The 20,661-nt window shown below is 44.7% G+C and overlaps 1 protein-coding gene across 3 annotated transcripts in view; it reads right to left on the bottom strand.

The window, feature by feature from the left end:
* Positions 1 to 477: 477 nt before the first annotated feature.
* Positions 478 to 20,661, bottom strand: part of LOC131219220 (uncharacterized) — a 75,374-nt gene continuing 55,190 nt past the window's right edge. The window contains exons 5-7 of one of the 3 annotated variants that reach the window (XM_058214248.1): positions 15,426 to 15,568; positions 1,886 to 2,198; positions 478 to 836 (exon numbers count right to left, since the gene is read on the bottom strand). In XM_058214248.1, coding sequence (XP_058070231.1) covers positions 1,899 to 2,198; positions 15,426 to 15,568 — 443 coding nt within the window. In that variant the 3' untranslated portion in view covers positions 478 to 836; positions 1,886 to 1,898. Of the gene's footprint in view, positions 837 to 1,571; positions 2,199 to 15,425; positions 15,569 to 20,661 lie in introns of those variants that run through there. The other 2 variants (XM_058214247.1, XM_058214246.1) reach the window with 2 other exon arrangements.

Raw genomic sequence — 20,661 nt, 5'->3', positions numbered from 1 at the left:
GGCAACTAGTGTATTAAACGATTGTTATTTCTAGAGCTTGCTAGAATATAAATTCTAGTAGTGTTTTTAATGGGTGAAGTATTTTTCATCCAAGAAAAAACTATCTTTTAAAAGAGTAATGAAATGAGGTGCATTTGCCAATACAACAAGGTCTGAGAGCATGCAGAAGCTTTTTCAGTTCTGTACATTGTGTTTTCCTTTTTCTAATAAAAGGGCGTAATTAAAAAGGACTACTTTTCCTTGGTTGAGTGCTTCTGGTGGTTCAATTGGCCATGCTGCAGCTTTTACAATTGTTTGGTGTGGTGTGCATGCTGCTGGATGTGTTTGTGTTTTAGCAGCATGTGCATGTTTGTGTGGGTTTATGGGGCGTTTGAGCCATGTACTTCTCAAGAACGCTTGCAAATAAATGATTCTGGTTAAAGAATATATCCGATGTAATAGTATCACCATCACAGGGAGGTGATGAAAATCGGAATGTGAGGTGCACCATCTTAAGGGGGTTCATCGCTTTTCTTCAAGAAGAATGGTTTTGACAGTGGTGGCAGCTTTTCCATTTTATTTTTCACTCCAAGCATTCAATTTTCATCTTCAATCCAAGATATATGGTGACTCTTGGTGAATTCAGGGTTTCTAGTTTGAGTTATTTCAGTAATTGAGAAAGAGAGGGTTTGAAGAGGTTTGGAAGATGGCAAGAGAAGATCCAACGGCAACGAAGAGGTCAAAGTTTTTTAATGGCGTCTCAACAGCTCCATTCCAGATGAGGTGAAAGTTTTCTAATGGTGTCTCAACAGCTCCATTCCTGATGAGGTGTGACAGGAACCACTGGTGCAGGACATCTGCAGAACTTGATGAGAATATGTGAAGGCAAGGTCTGGTAAAGATTAGTGGAAAAGAAGATACGCACAATATTGAGTTCCCAACTTTGAAACAGAATCCACATAACTATGATTATGAAGAGTAGTAGAAAAAAAATAATAATAATAAAGATGAAAGAGAGAAGAAACAAAAACATCAACTTTGTGTTCTTTTAGATGCATAACATACACCACTGAATTGCAAGACGTTTTGACTAAATTTTCAGACATCTTTGTAGAACTGATGGGTCTTCCTCTGCATTTGGTCCATGATCACCACATACCAGTGTCCCAGGACATCAACCAACAAATGTACAGCCATACTAATACCCACCGTTCCAGAAAACTGAGATTGAAAAGAATGGGAAGGACATGTTGGACATTGGGATAACCACAGTGCAGCCGCCATGCCATCAAGTGAAAAAGGGCTAGTGGAAAGGGCTACCAGGAAAAAAAGGCCAAAGCAAGTGCCGCCATAGAGTAGGCTGCCACTAAAGTAGAGTGCAGAGCATGGTGGTATGGTACGATCCCAGTGGTTTAAAAGCCTAGCCTGATGCATTCCATTAGTCCTGGGGCTTTGGTGTAGTGTTAGGTTCTAAACATTCAATCACAAAATAACCTTTAATTACAATGAGAATAGCCCTAAGACATGAACCACCAAATATCTTACTTTTGCATTGATCTTAGTTAAAGAAGTGAAAAGTGAAGAATGCTATATAGGAATTCATAGCTAATTATGCTATAAGAACATCCATTTCTTTGAGATGGGAGAGCTTGCAAGATAATTTACATGTTTCTTTCTTGTGTCCAAAGAGTTTTGTTTACCAAAATCCTCTTGAATTTACATAAGCAGGACACCATCGAGTCATTCTTCCCTCCACACTTCTTTTCCTTCTGTTTAGTGAAAGAAGGAAAAGAGAGGAAAAAGATAAGTGAAATGTCACATGGATAACTATACTACAGATTTTTCTTCTTCTTCTTCTTCTTCTTCTTCTTTTTTTCCCATTCAATAAAGATAGGCTGAAACTAACATGGCTCTTTCCATCACCGTTTTCTTCCTGAGACAGTCTTCTTCACAGCTCCAACAGAGACTAGGAATTGGTCAAGGGAAGACAATGTCTTCATATCATCTGGAGGGAAGTAACTGGCAGCCTTGCCCATGAGGGATGTGAAAAGAAGAGAGAAGGATGGCCTTGTGACAAATCGCTCACCCAAGAGCTCGTCAAGGAATGCAAAAGCTGCCAACAAGTCCGACCTGCTTGCATTAATTGGGCCGGCAAAATGGGCAGGGATTATTCTCTTGAATCTCCAGTCCTTGGCAATTCCATCGATCCAATCCCTCACCTATATTTTCAAGCATCAAGGACAACCAGGAGTTAATATAGCCTGTGTCTCAGTTTATATGGGTCATGCTTAGTATATACATTTGCATGCATGGGCTCGGGCATGATGGATATACAAGCACAGAAATTCAGAATATCCCTGATCCCAAACATATTGTGCAAGAATTAACCAGAAGGATCAGGAAGTCACGGTAACCCATGTATGGAACAGGTGAACATGCACAAGTGTCATTATGCATGCATATGATGAATCTATGTCAAGGTAGAGAAGCATGAATGGACAAACATGTTAGAGAGAGAGAGATTGAAATTTTGTTTTACTAGCTTACCACAAACAACATGACATGTCAGTGTTTCTGGCCTTTTTTTGGGCTGATCGGAGGGTGTTCTAGTAATTTAACCAAACAAAGAGCATTGTTAGACAAAAATGATGGGGAAGGGCCAATAAAACTACAAAGGAAATTGCAATGTCCCAACGCCTAGCTTCCAGTTGTTAGTTAGTATTAAGCCATTTCCTTTGTGATTTCATTGGGAATGTCGCTAGCTGGAAACTTTCTCAACCAGAGTGAGAGAGAACCAAGTAACAATGCATTAGTTCTTCAACTTGTATGATAAGGCAAGCACTAACTTTTTTCTTAACTCAATCCCTCCCTCTATTCACAGGAAAAGGTAGTTATTTGGTGCTCTGGCAAAGTGCAATCACTGTTCACAGGAAAAGGTAGTTATTTGGTACTCTAGCAAAGTGCGATCTCTATTCAGAGGAAAAGGTAGTAATTTAGTACTCTGGCAAAGTGCAATGGATGATAAACAGGAACTCATAAACTGTACATGCATGGAGCGTAAATTAAGGGGTTGTTTGGATGCTAGTAAAATTCTTTAGTAGTAATCAGATTGCAGGTAATCGGATTACATGGGTCATTTGGATGGGTGCTGTTGATGCTGTTTTCGGCTCGCCCCCTTCGGGCTACTCGAAGACCTATGCGGGAAGAAAACAAAGGAGACCCTGGCTTGACCAGGGGACCCTCCGATGCTAAAGTCAGAATCTAGGTCTTGGAGTAATGGTGTTAGGGCGAGAATGTGTGCGTACCTTTCACCTATCGGCGTCCCCATTTATAGGGGTGGAGTCCTCAAAGAGCTTTCCTAACTGGAATAAATCTTTATTTTGAATGATCCTACAATCTTTGATCTTTCTAGATCTTCGGGATCAAAGCTTATCTTCTGAAGATCTCGGATGAAGATGCGGGGCCAATTCCAAGCTTAATAAACAGCTTACCGAAAGGAGTGATGGGGCTCGGTTCGGATAGGACATGTGGCAAATCTCCAACCGCTCTATTGGCCGACCGAGAGGGTGGGTCGGACTAGAGCTCGGTCAGAACTAGGGCCGACCAAAGAAATGGGTCGGCACGTAGTTGTCTCTATGAAACCCTCAGGGGGACCTAGAGACGTATTGATCTCACTTGGAGGCCTCGCTTCATGGCTCAGGGCATGTAGGCCGTGGTCAGGCTCGGCACATAGTGAATCTGGGCTATGTCTCTCCCTCTAGCGATTAGACTCGATGCCTGGCGAGTCTGAGCCGTATCTACTGGGTCGGTCCGATCCTTAAGCCGACTTAGGGACTTGTTATATTTTCCCCCAACAGTGAGCCCCCCTACTCCTTGTTGCGACCTAAGGTGGTCGAGGAGTAGATTAGAGTTGGGTCGGGTTGTGCACGGACCGAGCTCATGATGAAACATTTATTATTCGTGGGGCAGTCTAGTATGGCTTTCGAGGCACATCGCCTTGTTTCGCAACGCGCCAGTTCATTCCTCTAGGTCGCACGAGCGAGACGAACGTCGTTTCAACGGCGGAGCGAATAAGAGAGAGACACGTGGTGGGGTATTTGATGGCAGTCCTAAACAACGCACAGGGCGCTGCCATGTGTCGGACTGGGGCTCCCGATGGGGCGTTGATTCGGCTCTTCATTTAATGCCGGAACCACGCGGCATGGCTATAAAGGGGATGCCTTAGCATCCTCATTTCTTTTCAATTTCACGCCCATCTCCATCTTTTTCTCCACGCTCTCTGCCTCTTCTTCATCTTCTGCCTCCTATTTTCTCTGCGTTTTCCGGCATCTCCACAATCTCTGGTGAGCTTCCTCTCCCTCCCTTTTTCTTTAATTTCGCAAATGTCGGGCTCCATAAGCCCTTGGGAGGGAGTTTTTGGTGACAAAGGTGAAGCGAGCGGCTTCTGGGCTGCCTCGGAATCACCCTCGTTGCTGGCTGAGATGGCGGTGGATGCAAATATCGCTCTCCGGCATTCGCGGAGAGTGCTGGAATCTCCGGTGCAAAGGCTGGCGACGTCTGTTAGAACGTTGAATTTGCCTCCCCGGCGGGATGCAGTAGTGAAAAATTTTCCTAGCCGGTCTGACCCTTCGTCCGAGGATGAAGCCAAGGAGGCTAAGGTAGAGGAGGGGCCGGTTCCCTCGGTCTTGACTGAGGATGATTTGTTCCAGATCCGAATCAGGTATCGTATTCCCAAGTCAATCATCCTACGTCTTCCTCTGCCAGATGAGCTACCCCCCCAGGGCGGTCGCAATCTTCCAGGTCGTGCTGCAGTGCAACCTCCACCTGCCACTTCAGGAGATTGCTCGGCGTATCCTAGGTAGCCTCGGTATGGCTCCAGGGCAAGTTACCCCGAACAGGTGGAGGGACTTGTTCGGTTGTGCGGTCCTATGGGCCGAGACGGAGCAGCCCGAGCTAAGTGTGGAGGAGTTCCTCCATCCATACTAAGTACGGCCGAACTCTCAGTAGCCCGGCTGGTATTATTTCTGTGCCTGGCGGAAAACTGGTAGGGCGCTGATAACCGACCCTCCGTCCTCTAACAAAAACTAGAGGGATCGGTGGTTCTGGGCCTTTAGTCGCTGGGAGACGGCCGAGTCAGGACCCTTCATACCCTGTGTTTCTCGAGCCTTCTCCGAGGCACGTAATTCAAGTAATATTGCATGTTGTTTTGATCGATTATGTATTTTGTTCACGTTCTAGCTGGTAGGTCCTTTTCAGTCGTCCCCCAGTGACGATTGAAGCTCAGCCCCAGTTCTTTAGCACGAATTCGGGATCTACAAGCTCTGAGCCCGGAGAGGAGATCTTGTAGAAGGCTTCTCCAACCAGAGCGTCTTCTTCAGTCAGGTCTAGACGCGGCTTTGACAGGTAACTGACGGCCTAAACTTTTTACTTTCTTTTGTTGAGGCAACGATTTTGCTACTGACTTAGCTCGTGACTCTGATGCAGAGATGTCTGAAGCTCGGCCTACTCTCCGTCCTCCTTCCAAGTTCAAAGCCCCACCTTGAGGTGACCCTCGGGCGTCGAAGAGACAGAAGACGACCTCTAAGGGTCCTGGGAAGGTCGCCCCTCCTCATCAAGCCGTTATAGAAGTCTCAGACGAGGGCACAGAGGTGGCAGAGGCAGTTCTTCCCGGGCCTCGGGACGTTCCCGAGCCAGGACCTATTGCAAAGCAAGTCCCCCCGAGGAGGGAGGAGGAAGAGCCTCCGAGAGAGGAAGTTGTTGAGGAAGAGAGGGGGAGCTTCCTTCAACACGTTGAGAGTATACTCCCCTGGGCGAGTAGGCAGGGGACTGAGGAGTTCGCCGGCCTCTTTGCGTCGCCTTCTATGGAGCCGACGCTCGCCAAAATGACGAGGGTGCTCCTAGAGGTAGGGGCGTAACTATTGTGGTTTGTCCGTTCGGCTACCTGACTCAATTCTGACCCATCCTTTTTCCTTTTCCTCATGCAATTCGCACCTTGTGCGCTAAAGGCTCGGGCCAAGCTATCCATGGCCAATAAGCAGGCTGAAGAGGCGGAGGTTCGGCTATCATCTGCCGAGGCTCGAGTCGCCTCTGCAGAGGACCAGCTACAGGCGACAAGGGTCGCTCTCGGGGAGTCTTTGGTGGAAAGGGCTCGTTTGGCCTCGCGGCTAGAAGAGGCCAAAAAGGCATATGATAAGAGCCACATGGAGTGCGCCGAAGCTTGTGCCGTGGCGAACAAGATTAGGGCGGACACTAGGGCCGCCATTGCAGTTATGCAGACGAAGGCTGTGGAGGAGTATCTATCGTCACAGGCCTTTATGGATGAGAGGAACACTCTCTTTCGTCAAGGCTACGCCGAGTGCATAAGGGGGATGAAGGAGAGCTTCCCCAAGCTTGACCTTTCCGCCTTCGATGAGAGCGAATCGGGGTCTGACGGTCCGGCCGAGGGGGGTCACATTTGACCCCGAGGCATACACTAGAGCGACTCCCGAGGCTGCTCCCGAGGTCACTCTGCCTGCGGCTCCTAAGTTAGCTCCTGGTGAGGCGTCCGAGTCTTGAAGCTGATTCTTTGGAGCAGGATTCGTCCCTGCTCCCCTCATCTACTTTCAGCACTTCAAGCACGCCAAGCGCCAAGCTAAAGAACATCTGCAGAAGCGAGCATCACCCTCCCTCGACACTATGCATTTTTGTTATTATTTGCCAATGTAATACCGATGTAAATGCTTAAAGCAATACCGATGTAACCTTTACTCTGATCAATGAACACATCTTTTCATGAAAAGTTTTTGTACTCTATTGTCTAGTTTACACGGTAATGAATTGCCGCATATTTATTGGTCCATCTGCTGACTTTGGTCCATCTGCTGACTTAGGGATAGTAGGTCTTGAGATGCTTGACATTCCAGGGATGAGGCAATAATATGCCGGTCAAATCTTCTGGTCAATAGGTCCCGGGTTGGATGGTGCCTGCAATCACGTAAGATCCTTCCTAGTTGCGTCCCAGTGCACCGGAACCGACCTCCTTGGTATTCTGGAACACCTTTCTGAGGACTAAGTCCCCTACTCAGAAACGTTTGATTTTCGCTCGGGCATTATAGAACCGAGACACTTGCTGCTGACGAACAACCGTCCGGAGCCGAGCTTGTTCCTTTCGTTTGTCGAGTAGGTCAAGACCGATCGACAATAACTCCTCGTTGTCCTGTTCGTCGAACGAGCTCACGCGGGCAGTAGGCAGTCCGATCTCCATAGGGATGATTGCCTCCGACCCATACGCTAGGGAGAATGGGGTTTCGCCGGTCGCAGTCCGAGCCGTGGTTCGATAGGCCCACAAAACTTTAGGAAGTTCCTCGGCCCATGCCCCTTTGGCTTGGTCGAGCTTGGTTCGGAGATATTGCTTGATAATCTTGTTAACGGCTTCAACTTGTCCATTCGCCTAGGGATGATGTGGGGACAAGTAGACGTTCCTGATCCCGAGGTTCTGGCACATTTCTTGATATTGCCTATTGTCGAACTGCTTTCCATTGTTAGAAACGATAGTCCGAGGTATCCTGAATCGGCAGATAATGTTTTTCCAAACAAAATCTATAATTTTTTGCTCAGTTATCTTGACGAGGTTTGGCCTCTGCCCACTTGGTGAAGTAGTCTACAGCGACGACGGCAAACTTTCTCTAACCCTTCCCTATAGGGAAAGGTCCAATGATGTCGATCCCCCATTGAGCAAAAGGCCAAGGGCCAACCATTGGGGTGAATTCCTCCGGTGGCTACCGAGGAACTATTGCGAATCTTTGGCATTTGTCACAGCTTTGGACAAGTTTCCAGGCGTCTCGCTGGATGGTCGGCCAATAATAGCCTTGCCGAACAACTTTGTGAGCCAAGGATCGTCCTCCCAAGTGATTGCCACAGATACCTTCATGAATTTCTCGCATGACATAGTCAGCCTCACTAGGACGTAAACATCGTAGAAGCGGGGCGAAGAATCCTTTTGTATAGGATCCCATTGAGCATAGTGTAGCGGGCGGCTCGGATCTTCAGTCATTAGGCCTCGACTCGATCCTCAGGCAATTCACCGATCTCGAGATACCGAACGATAGGATCGACCCAAGTAGGTTCTAAGTTAATGGGGAGCACAGTTGTAGAGTCAGTCTAGTCAACGCTCAGCTTAACAACGTACTCGATCAGGATGGACCTGGGGATTTCATCTTCATCGGCCGAGCCGAGCTTCGCCAAAAGGTAGGCTTTGGTGTTCTGGGCCCGCGGAATTCGGACGACGGTATAACACTGAAACTCGCCAATCAGCTCTCTTGCCTTTTGTAGGTAGGCTTTTAGTCTCTCTTTTCTGGTCTGGTAGATATCGATTATCTAGTTGACGATTAGTTGAGAATCGCTGTACACCTCGAGATGGGTGACTCCCAAACTGGATGCCAAACGCAGTCCTAGGAGCAGAGCTTCGTATTCTGTTGTGTTGTTGGAGGCTTGAAATCCAAGTCTTAAGGCATGCTACATATATGCGTGATCAGGAGTTTCCAGGACAACCCCTGCCCCGCTTGTCTTAGAGATGGAAGAGCCATCAACGTAAAGTTTCCACAGGGGTTGGGTGGGAGAGGGTTGTTCTTCACCTTGCTGGTCAATCGGCTTCTCTAACTCGGCTGTAGTTGGCTCGGATTGCCGCATGACTTCAACGATGAAGTCAGCCACACCTTTGATCGCAACTCGGGGCTTATACTGGATGTCAAACTCGCTCAACTCGATTGCCCATTTTGTGAGTTGTCTTGAAGCTTCCGGTTTTTGGAGTATTTGCCACAGCAGTTGATCGGTCATAACGATAATCAAATGAGCTTGGAAGTATGCCTGTAGGTGTCGAGACGAGAAAACCAACGCTAGGGCCACTTCATCCAGGGTCGGATATCTCGTTTCAGCTGGGACGAGAGCTTTGCTAATATAATAAACAGGAAACTATTTGCCCTCATGCTCGTGAATTAAAGCCGAGCTTACGGCCGCATTTGAGACTGTTAAGTAGATCAGTAGCGATTCTCCTGGCTCGAGTTTAGAGAGCAAGGGCGGCAACCCCAAATACCCTTTGAGCTGCTGGAAGGCCATCTCACATTCTTCTGTCCAATCAACTATCTGTCGACCCTTCAACTGTTTGAAGAAGGGAAGGCATCTGTCGGTGGCTAGAGACACGAAGCGATTGAGCGCCGCTATCCTCCTAGTCAACCTTTGAATGTCTTTAATCGTTTTGGGCGATTCCATGTCGAGCAAGGCTTTGATCTTCTCAGGATTTGCCTCGATCCCTCTCTGGCTGACCAAGAAACCGAGAAACTTACCCGAGCTTACACTGAATGCTCATTTGCTCGGATTCAGTTTCATCTTATATTCTCGGAGGACGAGGAACATCTCCTCAAGATCGGCAATGTGATCAGTCGCCTTAATGCTTTTGACGAGCATATTGTCGATATACACTTCCATTGTCCGCCCTATCTGGCAGGCGAACATCTTGTTGACCAACCTTTAGTAGGTCGCTCCGACATTCTTTAATCCAAATGGCATTACTCGGTAACAATAAAGGCCTTTGTCAGTGACGAAGGTGGTTTTTGATTTATCAGTAGGGTGCATTACAATTTGATTATAACCTAAATAAGCATCCATAAAACTGATCAACTCATGCCCCACAGTGCTGTCGACCAACTGATCGATCCTAGGAAGAGGAAAACTGTCCTTTGGGCAGGCTTTGTTTAGGTTAGTATAATCAATACAGACTCGCCATTTCCCATTGGCCTTTTTTACCAGTACGACATTGGCTAACCATCAGGGTAGTAAATCTCTTCAATAAACCTAGCCTTAAGGAGTTTTCTAACCTCTTCCTCGATCACGGCATACATCTCGGGACCGAGGGCCCACCGCTTCTGTCGGATTGGTTTGTAGGTCAGGTCGATGTTGAGGTAATGAGTCATGACAGAAGGATTGATGCTCGGCATATCTTCATGAGACCATGCGAAGACGTCAGCATATCGGCGTCGTAGTGCTATTATCCTCTCCTTCAGTGGCGACCTCAAAGATGAGCCGATCCGGATGGTCTTGGAGACGTCAAACTCGTGCAGCGAAACCCGGATGAGGGCTTTTACCAGTTGGCCGCATTCAGGGGACTCGTCGTGCGGATCGAGGGACTCAATTGTCAACACTTCCGACGGCGCTCTTAGGGCAGTGGCATAACACCGCCGAGCGTCGTGCTAATCTCCCTTGACAATCCCGACCCCCGTCTCGGTTGAAAATTTCATTGAGAGATGGTACGTAGGGACTATGGCTCAAAGGAGGCACAGCGAAGGTCGGCTGAGTATTGTGTTATAGAGTAAAGACTGGTTGACTATAAGAAAGTCAATCATGGCCGTTGCTTGGTTCAGTGCGTCTCCTACAATGAGGGGGAGCTAAATGATTCCTTCAGGGAGGACTTGTCCTCCCAAGAAGCCAATCAAAGGAGTCCTCACCGGTCGTAGCGCCGACCGTTCAATGCTCAGCTTGTCAAACGCCTAGGCAAATAGCACATTAGCGGGCGAACTTGTGTCAACAAGGACCCTGAAAACTCTGCAGTTTGCAATGGTGACGGTAATGACCAAAGCATCGTCGTGCAAGCGGTGGATTCTCCAAGCGTCCTCTTCGATGAACGTCACATTATACTTTTCCAGTTTTCTCCCCTTCGAGGGCCGAGTCAGAACTATTATCTCAGACTCAGGCCGACTGATGCTCCTCGCATGATTTTTTCGGGCATTTTTCGAGTCGCCTCCACCCTGGTGACCACCGACAATGGTTTAGATTTCTTTCGTGGGTCAGTTATCACCCGAGCATTCTTCCGTAGTTCTGGCTCCTTGGTCCACGTGCTCGCCAAGATGGCCCTCTCGGATAAGCCTCTCGATTTCTTGCTTTAAATTGTAGCAGTCACTTGTATTGTGCCCGTGATCACAATGGAAATGGCAGTATTTGTTTTTACTTCATCAGTTGGAATTACCACGGAGTTTGTCCGGCTAGTTGACAAACCCCTCACCCTTGATTTCCATCAGGACTTGCTCTTGTGATTTATTGAGCGGGGTGTACGTCGAGAACTTATTGTCAGGTTGCTTACCTATCCTACGTTCGTCTCGAGGCCCATCATCCTCTAGTTTCTTACTGCTGGCTGAGTCGGCTTCCTTCTTGGCCGGCTGTTTTGCCGAGTTATTCCTGTTATGAGCCGCCTCTCGTAAGATCCGAGTTTCTTCGGCGTTCGCGTATTTCTCTGCCCGAGTCATGAATTCGGCCAGGGTGGATGGAGGATTCTTATCTAAGAATAAGAGAAATGGTTTCTCTTACCCCCTGCATGATGGAGTTGGGATCTGTTTCGTTTGAATGCTTTCGAACTTGCAATGCTTCGAGATTGAAGCGCTTGATGTAGTCTTCAAGGAGCTCTCCCTCCCTTTGGAGTATGTTATTCAGAAGTGCCGATGCCTTGAGCCTCTTCTTTCCTCCGATAAAGTTGGTGACAAAGGCGTCACTGAGCTCGGTGAATGAGCTAATGGACCTCGGCTTCAATTGCTTGAACCAAAGCGACGTCGGACAGAGTAAGGGAGAATGCTCGGCACATCACAGCATCCGAGGCATTACGCAATTCCATATAAGTCCGAAAGGACTCTATATGCTCTGTTGGATCGGCTTTGCCAGTGTAGGGTACAATCTGAGGTAGAAACAACCGTTCTGGTAGCCGTGCCTGCATTATTTCGTCCACGGACGGGGATTCCTTCTCCTCCGGTCCTGCCTAACTGGCTGGACGGTTTTGCCTCGGGTCAGCAATCTGCTTCTGCAAATTTTGGATCTCGGTTTTCCACGGTTCTTCACTATCGGCCGTTCCTTCAGCTTGAGGCCTGTTGCGCCTTCTCCGGTCTATTTCATGTCATAAATCGGAAGCCGGCAGTGGGACTGCCACAAAAACATGAGAAGGAGCGGGCTCGGCTGGGCCTTGATGTTAACTTGGCTGAGGAGCAACTTGCGAGGCAGACGGCTGAGGATCGGCGAATTGTTACGCCGCATTCAACCGACCATCCCCCAGGATGGGCGCCTGTGTCCGTTGGGGCTGCATTTGCTCCAGCATTTGTCTCGTGTAATTCATAATAGTTTTGATCTCTTGAACTTCCCTTTCCAATCGCCCGTTCCCTCAGTTCCTTTAGGTGCGCCTGGTCGAACCAAAGGTCGCCTGGCGGGCTGTGGATCCCTAGCGATTCTCCTGTCGCTCCGGCTGATTCGAGGCACCATTTGTCGCCGGCAGACCGGTAACGAGAACCTCGTCAGGAAGGGCCTGGGCATTTTTTCTGGTTCTCGCCATGGCAAACTATATAGTGCTTTCGGTAGAGCTGGAAAACGACAATTAGTGTCAGTTCCCACAGACGGCGCTAAACTGTTGATGCTGTTTTCGGCTCGCCCCCTTCGGTCTACTTGAAGACCTACGCGGGAAGAAAACAAAGGAGAACCTGGCTTGACCAGGGGACCCTCCGATGCTAAATTCAGAATCTGGGTCTTGGAGTAATGGTGTTAGGGCAAGAATGTGTGCGTACCTTTCACCTATCGACGTCCCCATTTAAAAGGGTGGAGTCCTCAAAGAGCTTTCCTAACTGGAATAGATCTTTATTTTGAATGATCCTACAATCTTTGATCTTCCTAGATCTTCGGGATCAAAGCTTATCTTCCGAAGATCTCAGATGAAGATGGGGGGCCGATTCCGAGCTTAATAAACAGCTTCCGAAAGGAGTGATGGGGCTCGGTTCGGACAGGTCATGTGGCAAATCTCCAACTACTCTATTGGCCGACTAAGAGGGTGGGTCGGACTATAGCTCGGTCAGAACTAGGGCCGACCAATGAAATGGGTCGGCGCGTAGTTGTCTCTGTGAAATCCTCAGGGGGACCTAGAGACGTATTGATCTCACTTGGAGGTCTCGTTTCATGGCTCAAGGCATGCAGGCCGCGGTCGGGCTTGGCGCCTAGTGAATCCGGGCTATGTCTCTCCATCCAGCGATTAGACTCGATGCCTGGCGAGTCTGAGCCCTATCAACTGGGTCGGTCCGATCCTTAAGCAGACTTAGGGACTTGTTATATTTTCCCCCAACATGTGCATTTGCCTATAATGGAATTACAGGTTGTAATCGGATTACAGCTTATAGGCAACAAATCTATTTTTTGAAATTTTTTATGCAGGGAGAACTGCGGGTGCGGCTTCAGCATTCCCACCCTCCCCTTCTTCCAAAGGCGGGGCCCAGGATTCAGTGATATAGATCATTGTGCATTTATGGTCCATTGTATACCGTGCCCACTATACACATGGGGACCACTATAATCATCTCTCTGTGTACCATCCATGTTCAAGGTATTAACAATTAAGATCTGGGTCATCCCTCTATGGTCCCATTGTACATGTAATCATGTATGGCCCGCTTTCTAATCCATCTTTGTACCTCTTTGTATCATGTATGGCCTGTTGTACATGTGGGATGATCGTGCATGTATGTCTAATTGTACATGTATGGCCATGTACACGTGACCAGCATATGTGGGGGCTGCTGTACATATGGAGCATATCATACACGTCACCAATACACTACATGTACACATGAATCAATAATTAATTGTTTATAATTAATAATTTTTCATCACAAAATGGAATTTGAATTGGAGGGCCTACTTCCATGGCCCACTAAATGATTGGTTTAGCATAAAGATCAGCTATATGTTTTATTGAGTTGGGCTTATCCTAATTATCCATCTTAAATGAAGGCTTTATATGTCATTTGATGATTTTTAAAGGATTTACCACTCCAAGCTCTGTCATGTGTGAATACTCAATTACAAACTGTAAACAATTTACAGGTTATCCAAACACAAACAACTATTTACTTGTAAATAGATTACAGCTTAAAGCCAAAAGGGATGGGTTGTAAACACTTATACCTGTGATCCAATTACTTGTGATTGGATTACAAATTAAGAATTTGACCAGCATCCAAACGACCCCTTAATGTAGGCTCCATGCTTCATAACATCTAAGGGCCTGCAATTTGGACGGCTTAATTTGAGTGGCTTATATGCAGTGTAAAATCCAATACTCCATTACCTCACAATCTCAAAGTTTGACCATAAGTTGTGAACACTTTGAGCATTTGGTTGGGCCACAATGACCACACTCACTCTTTGCTAACATCAGTCATTGTTCCTTGGATTGGCAAATCCTCCCTCCGTCTCTTTCTATCTAAAATTTTCATTTAACCACTCAAAAAATCATTTTAAACAGGGAAGAATCAATAGGAGCAAGTTTCCTTGACTCAAGACAAGATTGGACCAATTCGTGCAACTCATCCCAAGTCTAGACGAGTCCAATAGGAATGAGTTACCTTTGACTCAGATGAGACAGGGCCAATTGGTGCAACTAGCCCCAAGTCTAGACAATTCGGGACCAATTCGAGTGTTTTTCCTATAAAAATGGTCCAAATTAGACTGGTTCCCACCGAAATTGACACAACTTGGGCGTTACTGAGTTGTATCAGACAATATTTAAAACTATTTTCTAGGATGTGTAATAGGTATATAAGCCATCCACTACTAAACCCAATCTTTCCAATTAATGCATATGCATATTGTTTGCCTGTTATGTTAAATTAGGTTGCAATTACGTTGCTCCTATGCAAAAATTTTCCATGTCTATCAACTCTTATGTGAAAATTTTCCACGCCTATCAACACACTTGTTGGCGAAACTTTTATTTATCAAATGTTCTGGTATATGAGCAGCACGTATCCACTACTTTATTATCTAGGGGAAGAGTCTATTATTGATACGGGGAAAAATCTGGATAGAAAATAATTGGAGTGGAGCATTATCAATATAGTTCTAGTGAAACTTTTCGGCATCTTGATGTTTTTTTTTCTAAACCTTACCTTGATAAACTAAAGTTATGTAAAACCATTTTTTCAATTTGTTACATTCATAAGAATGTGTCGTTGTTATGGGTTCTCCAAGGCCCCGTGTTTGACACCTCATGTCCAAACATGTCACGGTGTCCGAATTACATAGCCTTGTTTTATGCATAAAGATCAAAAACCCACAAGGATGTAAAAATTATGCATGCCCATCAAGCAAACAAGTGTGCGCGCACACAAAACTAAGACAGTCAACACAATGGCCCATCTATGCCAGCTGACACAGAAAAATACAAGCATGCGCACAATTGCCTTTAGCACACACAAGTGCACGTGGGAGCACACAAAAATAATAGTAGTAATGATGATGATGATGATGATGATCACTCCATGAGCACCAAAGTGTATGCATACCCGCATGCACACACAAGGGTTATATACACAAACCCATGCATGCACATGCACATGCACACCCACACAAAAGCCTGTCAGCACCAACCACATGCAGACATGGGGATTCCATACCTTTTCAGGAACTTTGCTGAAAACCAATGTCTTGACAATGGGTGAAACAATCAGCTTCTGTGACATTTGAGCAAAGCTGGCATTGGGCTCCAAAAGATTTGATGGACCTAGAAACAAAATTTGGAGAACCATTCTCTCCCACCCTGCACACACAACATTCTCATACATTTACAGATGTAGTATTTGTCACCGTTTGAATAAAAACTCTGGAACTAGAGAACCATAAGATTTCATATGCCCTTGCACTTGGATCATCGTTTCTGCATTACAATGTTAAGTTTCAATCAATCTTCAAAAAATCTTACACATGCAACTCAACGGATCACCATTCTGATGATCTGGACAAAGAACATAAAATTTACAGGAAAACAAAAATACTTGTGAGAAAAAAGAAAAGAAAAGACACTTTTAGCCAGTGTTTCTAGCAGTCCATTTATGGCCATAGTAGCTATAAATACTTTCAGTAATCAACAGGCATATTCAACTAAAAAATAAACTGACCGGGAGAGAATTTTGGTGGTGGAGCAGGGGAGTGACTGTTTCAAAATGTTAGGTATAAATGTCTAGGAAGCAAGAGCAGCAACCTGAGTTAATGCTTGACTCAGGTAAAAACTCAAAGACACGTTGTTAATATTCACCGACTGCCTAGAACTCTGCTGACTCTCAAAATGACAAGAAAAAAAGAAAAAAAAAAAAAAAAAAGCTTCTGAAATTCAACAGTAATCCATAATCTTTTACTATGATCCAAGTTTGAGTGCAGGAACTTGAATTATTTTACTCTCCTCATAACTGAGGTATCACTGATTACTAGGGGCCTTCAGAATGGTGGTCTGATGCACACATTCTGGACAGGCGACATCCTCCCACTGACCTTGGGACTTCTTTTTCAAATGAATACAGAACATTGTTGTCCTTCTCTTCTTTGCCATTCATTTTGTATTGTGGGGCTTGGTCCATCCGCAGAGACACCCAACTGGGAAACAGTATAAATGATTGAACCATGGGCACAACACAAAATGAAAATTCTGATATACTATACATTGGGTATGAGGATCAGCTGATGACTCCTGTACATTACTGTTCTTGAGTAGGATTGAGAGAACACAAGAGAAAGAAAGAGAAGGGCTGGAATGGCCTGTCACAACCCTAGCCTCTCTGTTTTATTATTAGGGCTTTCATCATAAAAGAAAAGGTACAAAAAAAGCCCTTCCATATTTAGGTTATTACATAAGCAACACCCATGGACCTAAACTCTATTCTAACACAAATTTCAACCCAATAATAACGAGAAGCCATGGGTGAGATCTTCATGGTCCACCAACACTCCACCTCAAGCTGGAGTATATACATGGTGCGCCGTAACAGCTATTACGGAGCCATAAAGACCATTACGTAAAGGTAAGGGTGACAACTGTTACAATTCACGGGGTCGTAATGGCCGTAATGGAAAAAAAAAAAAAAAAAAGACCACAACAGCTGTTACAGCCCCCACAACAGCCCATTACAAACAGCCCCGCGCCACCTCCCCCCCCCGGGGCATAAAGGCCGTAACAGTCCATTATAGGGCCGATATAGGTTTTTGGGATTTTTTTATTTTATTTTATTTTTAAAAAAAAAAAAAAACCATAATGGCTGTTACCGTGGCCGTAACAGCCATTACAACCTGTATCGTAAAGGTTACAGTGGTGACCGTTATGGCCACCATTACCATTATAGAAGACATTGAGTATACATATCATGAATGCGCAGCTTGATGAAGAGAGATCCAAACGTGTGCAAACAAGAGCTTTGGTGACCACATCTGCCAACTAATCTTGAGATTTGATGAATGACATGCAAATTTTCTCACACATAACTCTCTCTCTCTCTCTCTCTCTCTCTCTCTCTCTCTCTCTCTCTCTCTCTCATGAAGTGGCAATCAACTTTGATGTGTCTAGTTTTCTAATGATGAACTGGATTATTGGCAATATAAGACGTAGCTTGATTATCATGATATAGCATCATGCGAACATCAATCATAAACCCCAACTCATACATTAATGCCTTTAACCAAACAAGTTCACATGTAGCGTGAACCATTGCCTTGTTCTCTGCCTTTGTACTTGAACGAGACACCATATTTTTCTTCTTACTTTTCTATGTAACCAGGTTACATCCTACAAAGGTATACTAGCCCATAGTATATCGGCAATAAGATGGAGAACCAACACAATCTACATTTGAATACCCTTTTGCTTGAAGATGGCCATGATGCTTATAGAGAATACCATGGCTAGGAGCTCCCTTCAAGTACCTGAGTGTACAAACCACGACTTCCATACGAGAAACAGGGAGAGCCTGTAATGTCACTGGCGAGTGAGATATCAGTTCGCATCGCAGTTCCAATTATTCCACTATCGAGATAGTTAAGACCATTCACTTCATGGCATCCACCAATCATCCTTTCATCTTTAGATCTTGAAATTCACAATAGAGAGGATGAAATGTAACAAAACAATTCAAGGATTTGGTTAGCCTACTTACTGACAGCAAACTCAAAGGAAATAGAGGAATATATAACACTGATGACAATGGAAAAGGCGATGTACAATTAACAGTACCCAACCCAGACACGGATTGTAGTGTTGTTAGCTAATGTGACAGAGGGAATAGGAGTACACTATCTGACTAAGAAAAAGCACTATGCTAACCAGTCATATTGTCTGAAAATCCAGAATCAATAATGCAAGGAACACTTTCAGAGAAAGGCATATCATACCAACTAAACAAGAGTAACTGTGAAGGAGGATGTATGAGTGGAATGATCTTTTAACAATTTAGCATACTCATCTTTGAACAATGTAATTGTATCCCTAAAGATGTTTGATTCAGAATGGACAGAGATGGACTTAGAGACATAACCCTTAGAACTGTCATTAGAAGATTGAACTTGATTTTCACAAGTTGGCCTACCAATGAGATAGCAACATCTACCAACAGTGTAGTTAGAAAGACTATAATGAGAACACTACCAATTACCATCACCAAAACCTGATGCAGGACCGATGCATGAACTAAGTATCATGTGAGATCAAATAGCCGAATTAAGATATTTAACAAAAAAACACAAACATCGATATAATCATCACAAATATCATGAAAATCAAAAGAAAATCATGCGTAATACTAGCCTAAGCTACCAACATCATAACACAAGATCATTAAATATATATATATATATATATATATATATATATATATATATATATATATATATATATATATATATATCATGAAAATCAAAAGAAAATCATGCGTAATCCTATCCTAAGCTACCAACATCATAACACAAGATCATTATATATTTTCGTAATCCTATCCTAAGCTACCAACATCATAACACAAGATCATTATATATATATATATATATATATATATAAAACTAGTATCTAATGGATGTAGGGACATCTAATTAGCATAAGGTATAGTCTATTTCAAAATAGGAAACCTGATACAATCTAGGGTGAAAATTAGGGTTTGGGTAATTTGGGAAAGTAAGAAAATTAGGAATTTTAGGTTTAGAGTTAGGGTTTCGGGGATGGAAGAAAGGGGTTTTGATATAATAATGGTGGGAAACGAAAAAAGGCAAGTGGGATTCACACGTGTGGTCGTACGGTTAGGATGGGTTTAGGTTGGTTAGGGTTTGGATTGTAGATGGGCATGGGAAAGTCGGGTTTGGAAGAAGACGAAGATCTGGGATGGAAAGAATGAAGAACCTTAAGAAAATACCCAAACGGGGGAGAAAAGAGAAGATGGTGTGGGGATAGATGGAGACCTTGCACCTCCGTTGAAGAAGATTACCCTCGCACCAATCTTCTTTCCAACAAATCACATGGAAATATCTTTAGATCGCAAGAAGATGGAGAAGAAAGCAAGAGCTTTTCTCTCTTCTTTTTTTAATCATAAAATCCAATGGGAGAGAGGTCACACCCCCCTCTTTTTTTATATCCAATAAGTTTCAAATTTTACAATAATCCCTATGTCTTGTGAATCTTAACGAAAATAGCCCTAGTCTAAATAAAATCAACCAAAACACTCAAAATGTGTCCAAATATAAAATTAATTAAAAAAAATTAAAAAAAAACCTAAAAGATGATAAAGTCTAAATCTGATATGGACGATCAATGATCAATGGCCCGATCATATAATCCATGCGATCTACTAGCCCGATCGTCTTGTCCCTCTAATCCAACGGTCTGGATCACTCCATAAAGCAGCCCATGTGCATCTTTCCAGTGTGGGGTCTTCCAGATGCTCGCACATGCACATGGGGTCTTCAGCACGATCACAGGTACTCGCCTAGCCACATGGAAATCAGTGTAGCCCGCCTCCTCCTCTAATACGTACGTAAGGGTATACGTGACATGATGTCCTCATCAACTCTCTTCGGCTGAGAAGAGTTCGCCTCTGGCGGACTAAAACTCATGTAGTGCTCCAAAATGTCTGGATCTAATTGTTGTAACTCGTCCTCTGTAATCCACGTACCGTCTAAGATCGGCCTGTGCTTCCAATTAACAAGGAATTTCTGAAACCCTCCATGTCGAGTGGAAGCTGCTTGTGTATCCAGTATATCTTTTATCTGTTTACTTCAAGCAGGTAAGGTAGGTAAAGGTGGTAATGGCTCAGATGCTTGGTCAGGTAAAGGCCATGGATTTGGGACTAGGTCATGGTCTGTGGGAGGGTCTATGGATGGATAAAAAGGTGAAGTAGCAGGACCCTTGCATTGAACTAGATCTTCCACATTAAAAGTAGAATTAATTCCCATGGTAGGTGGAAGGTCTACTATATAAGCATTAGGACCCAGTTTCTGCATTATTTTGTATGGTCCTATGCTACGCGCTTGTAACTTTTTAACGACCCCACATGGGAACCGTTCAGGCCTCATGCAAACCATGACATAATCTCCTACTTGGAATTCATGAAACCTATGATGAGAATCAGCAAACACTTTATATTTTTCATTACTTACATTAATTCACTTCCTGATCTCACTAGGCAACTCATGTATGTAACATGCAAACTCATGTGCGGACTCAGATGGCCTATGGGACACAGACATAGGTATGAGATCTATAGGTTTCCTATGCTTGTAGCCATGCATAACCTCAAATGGACTCATGCCTATGGACCTATTGTTGGAACTATTATATGCTAACTCGGCTATAGGCAAAATGGTATCCCAAGTTTGGACATGATC

Source organism: Magnolia sinica, chromosome 11, assembly GCF_029962835.1.
Source record: "Magnolia sinica isolate HGM2019 chromosome 11, MsV1, whole genome shotgun sequence".
In the NCBI taxonomy this organism is placed as follows: Eukaryota; Viridiplantae; Streptophyta; class Magnoliopsida; order Magnoliales; family Magnoliaceae; genus Magnolia; species Magnolia sinica.
This window is presented reverse-complemented; position numbering and strand designations above follow the sequence as displayed.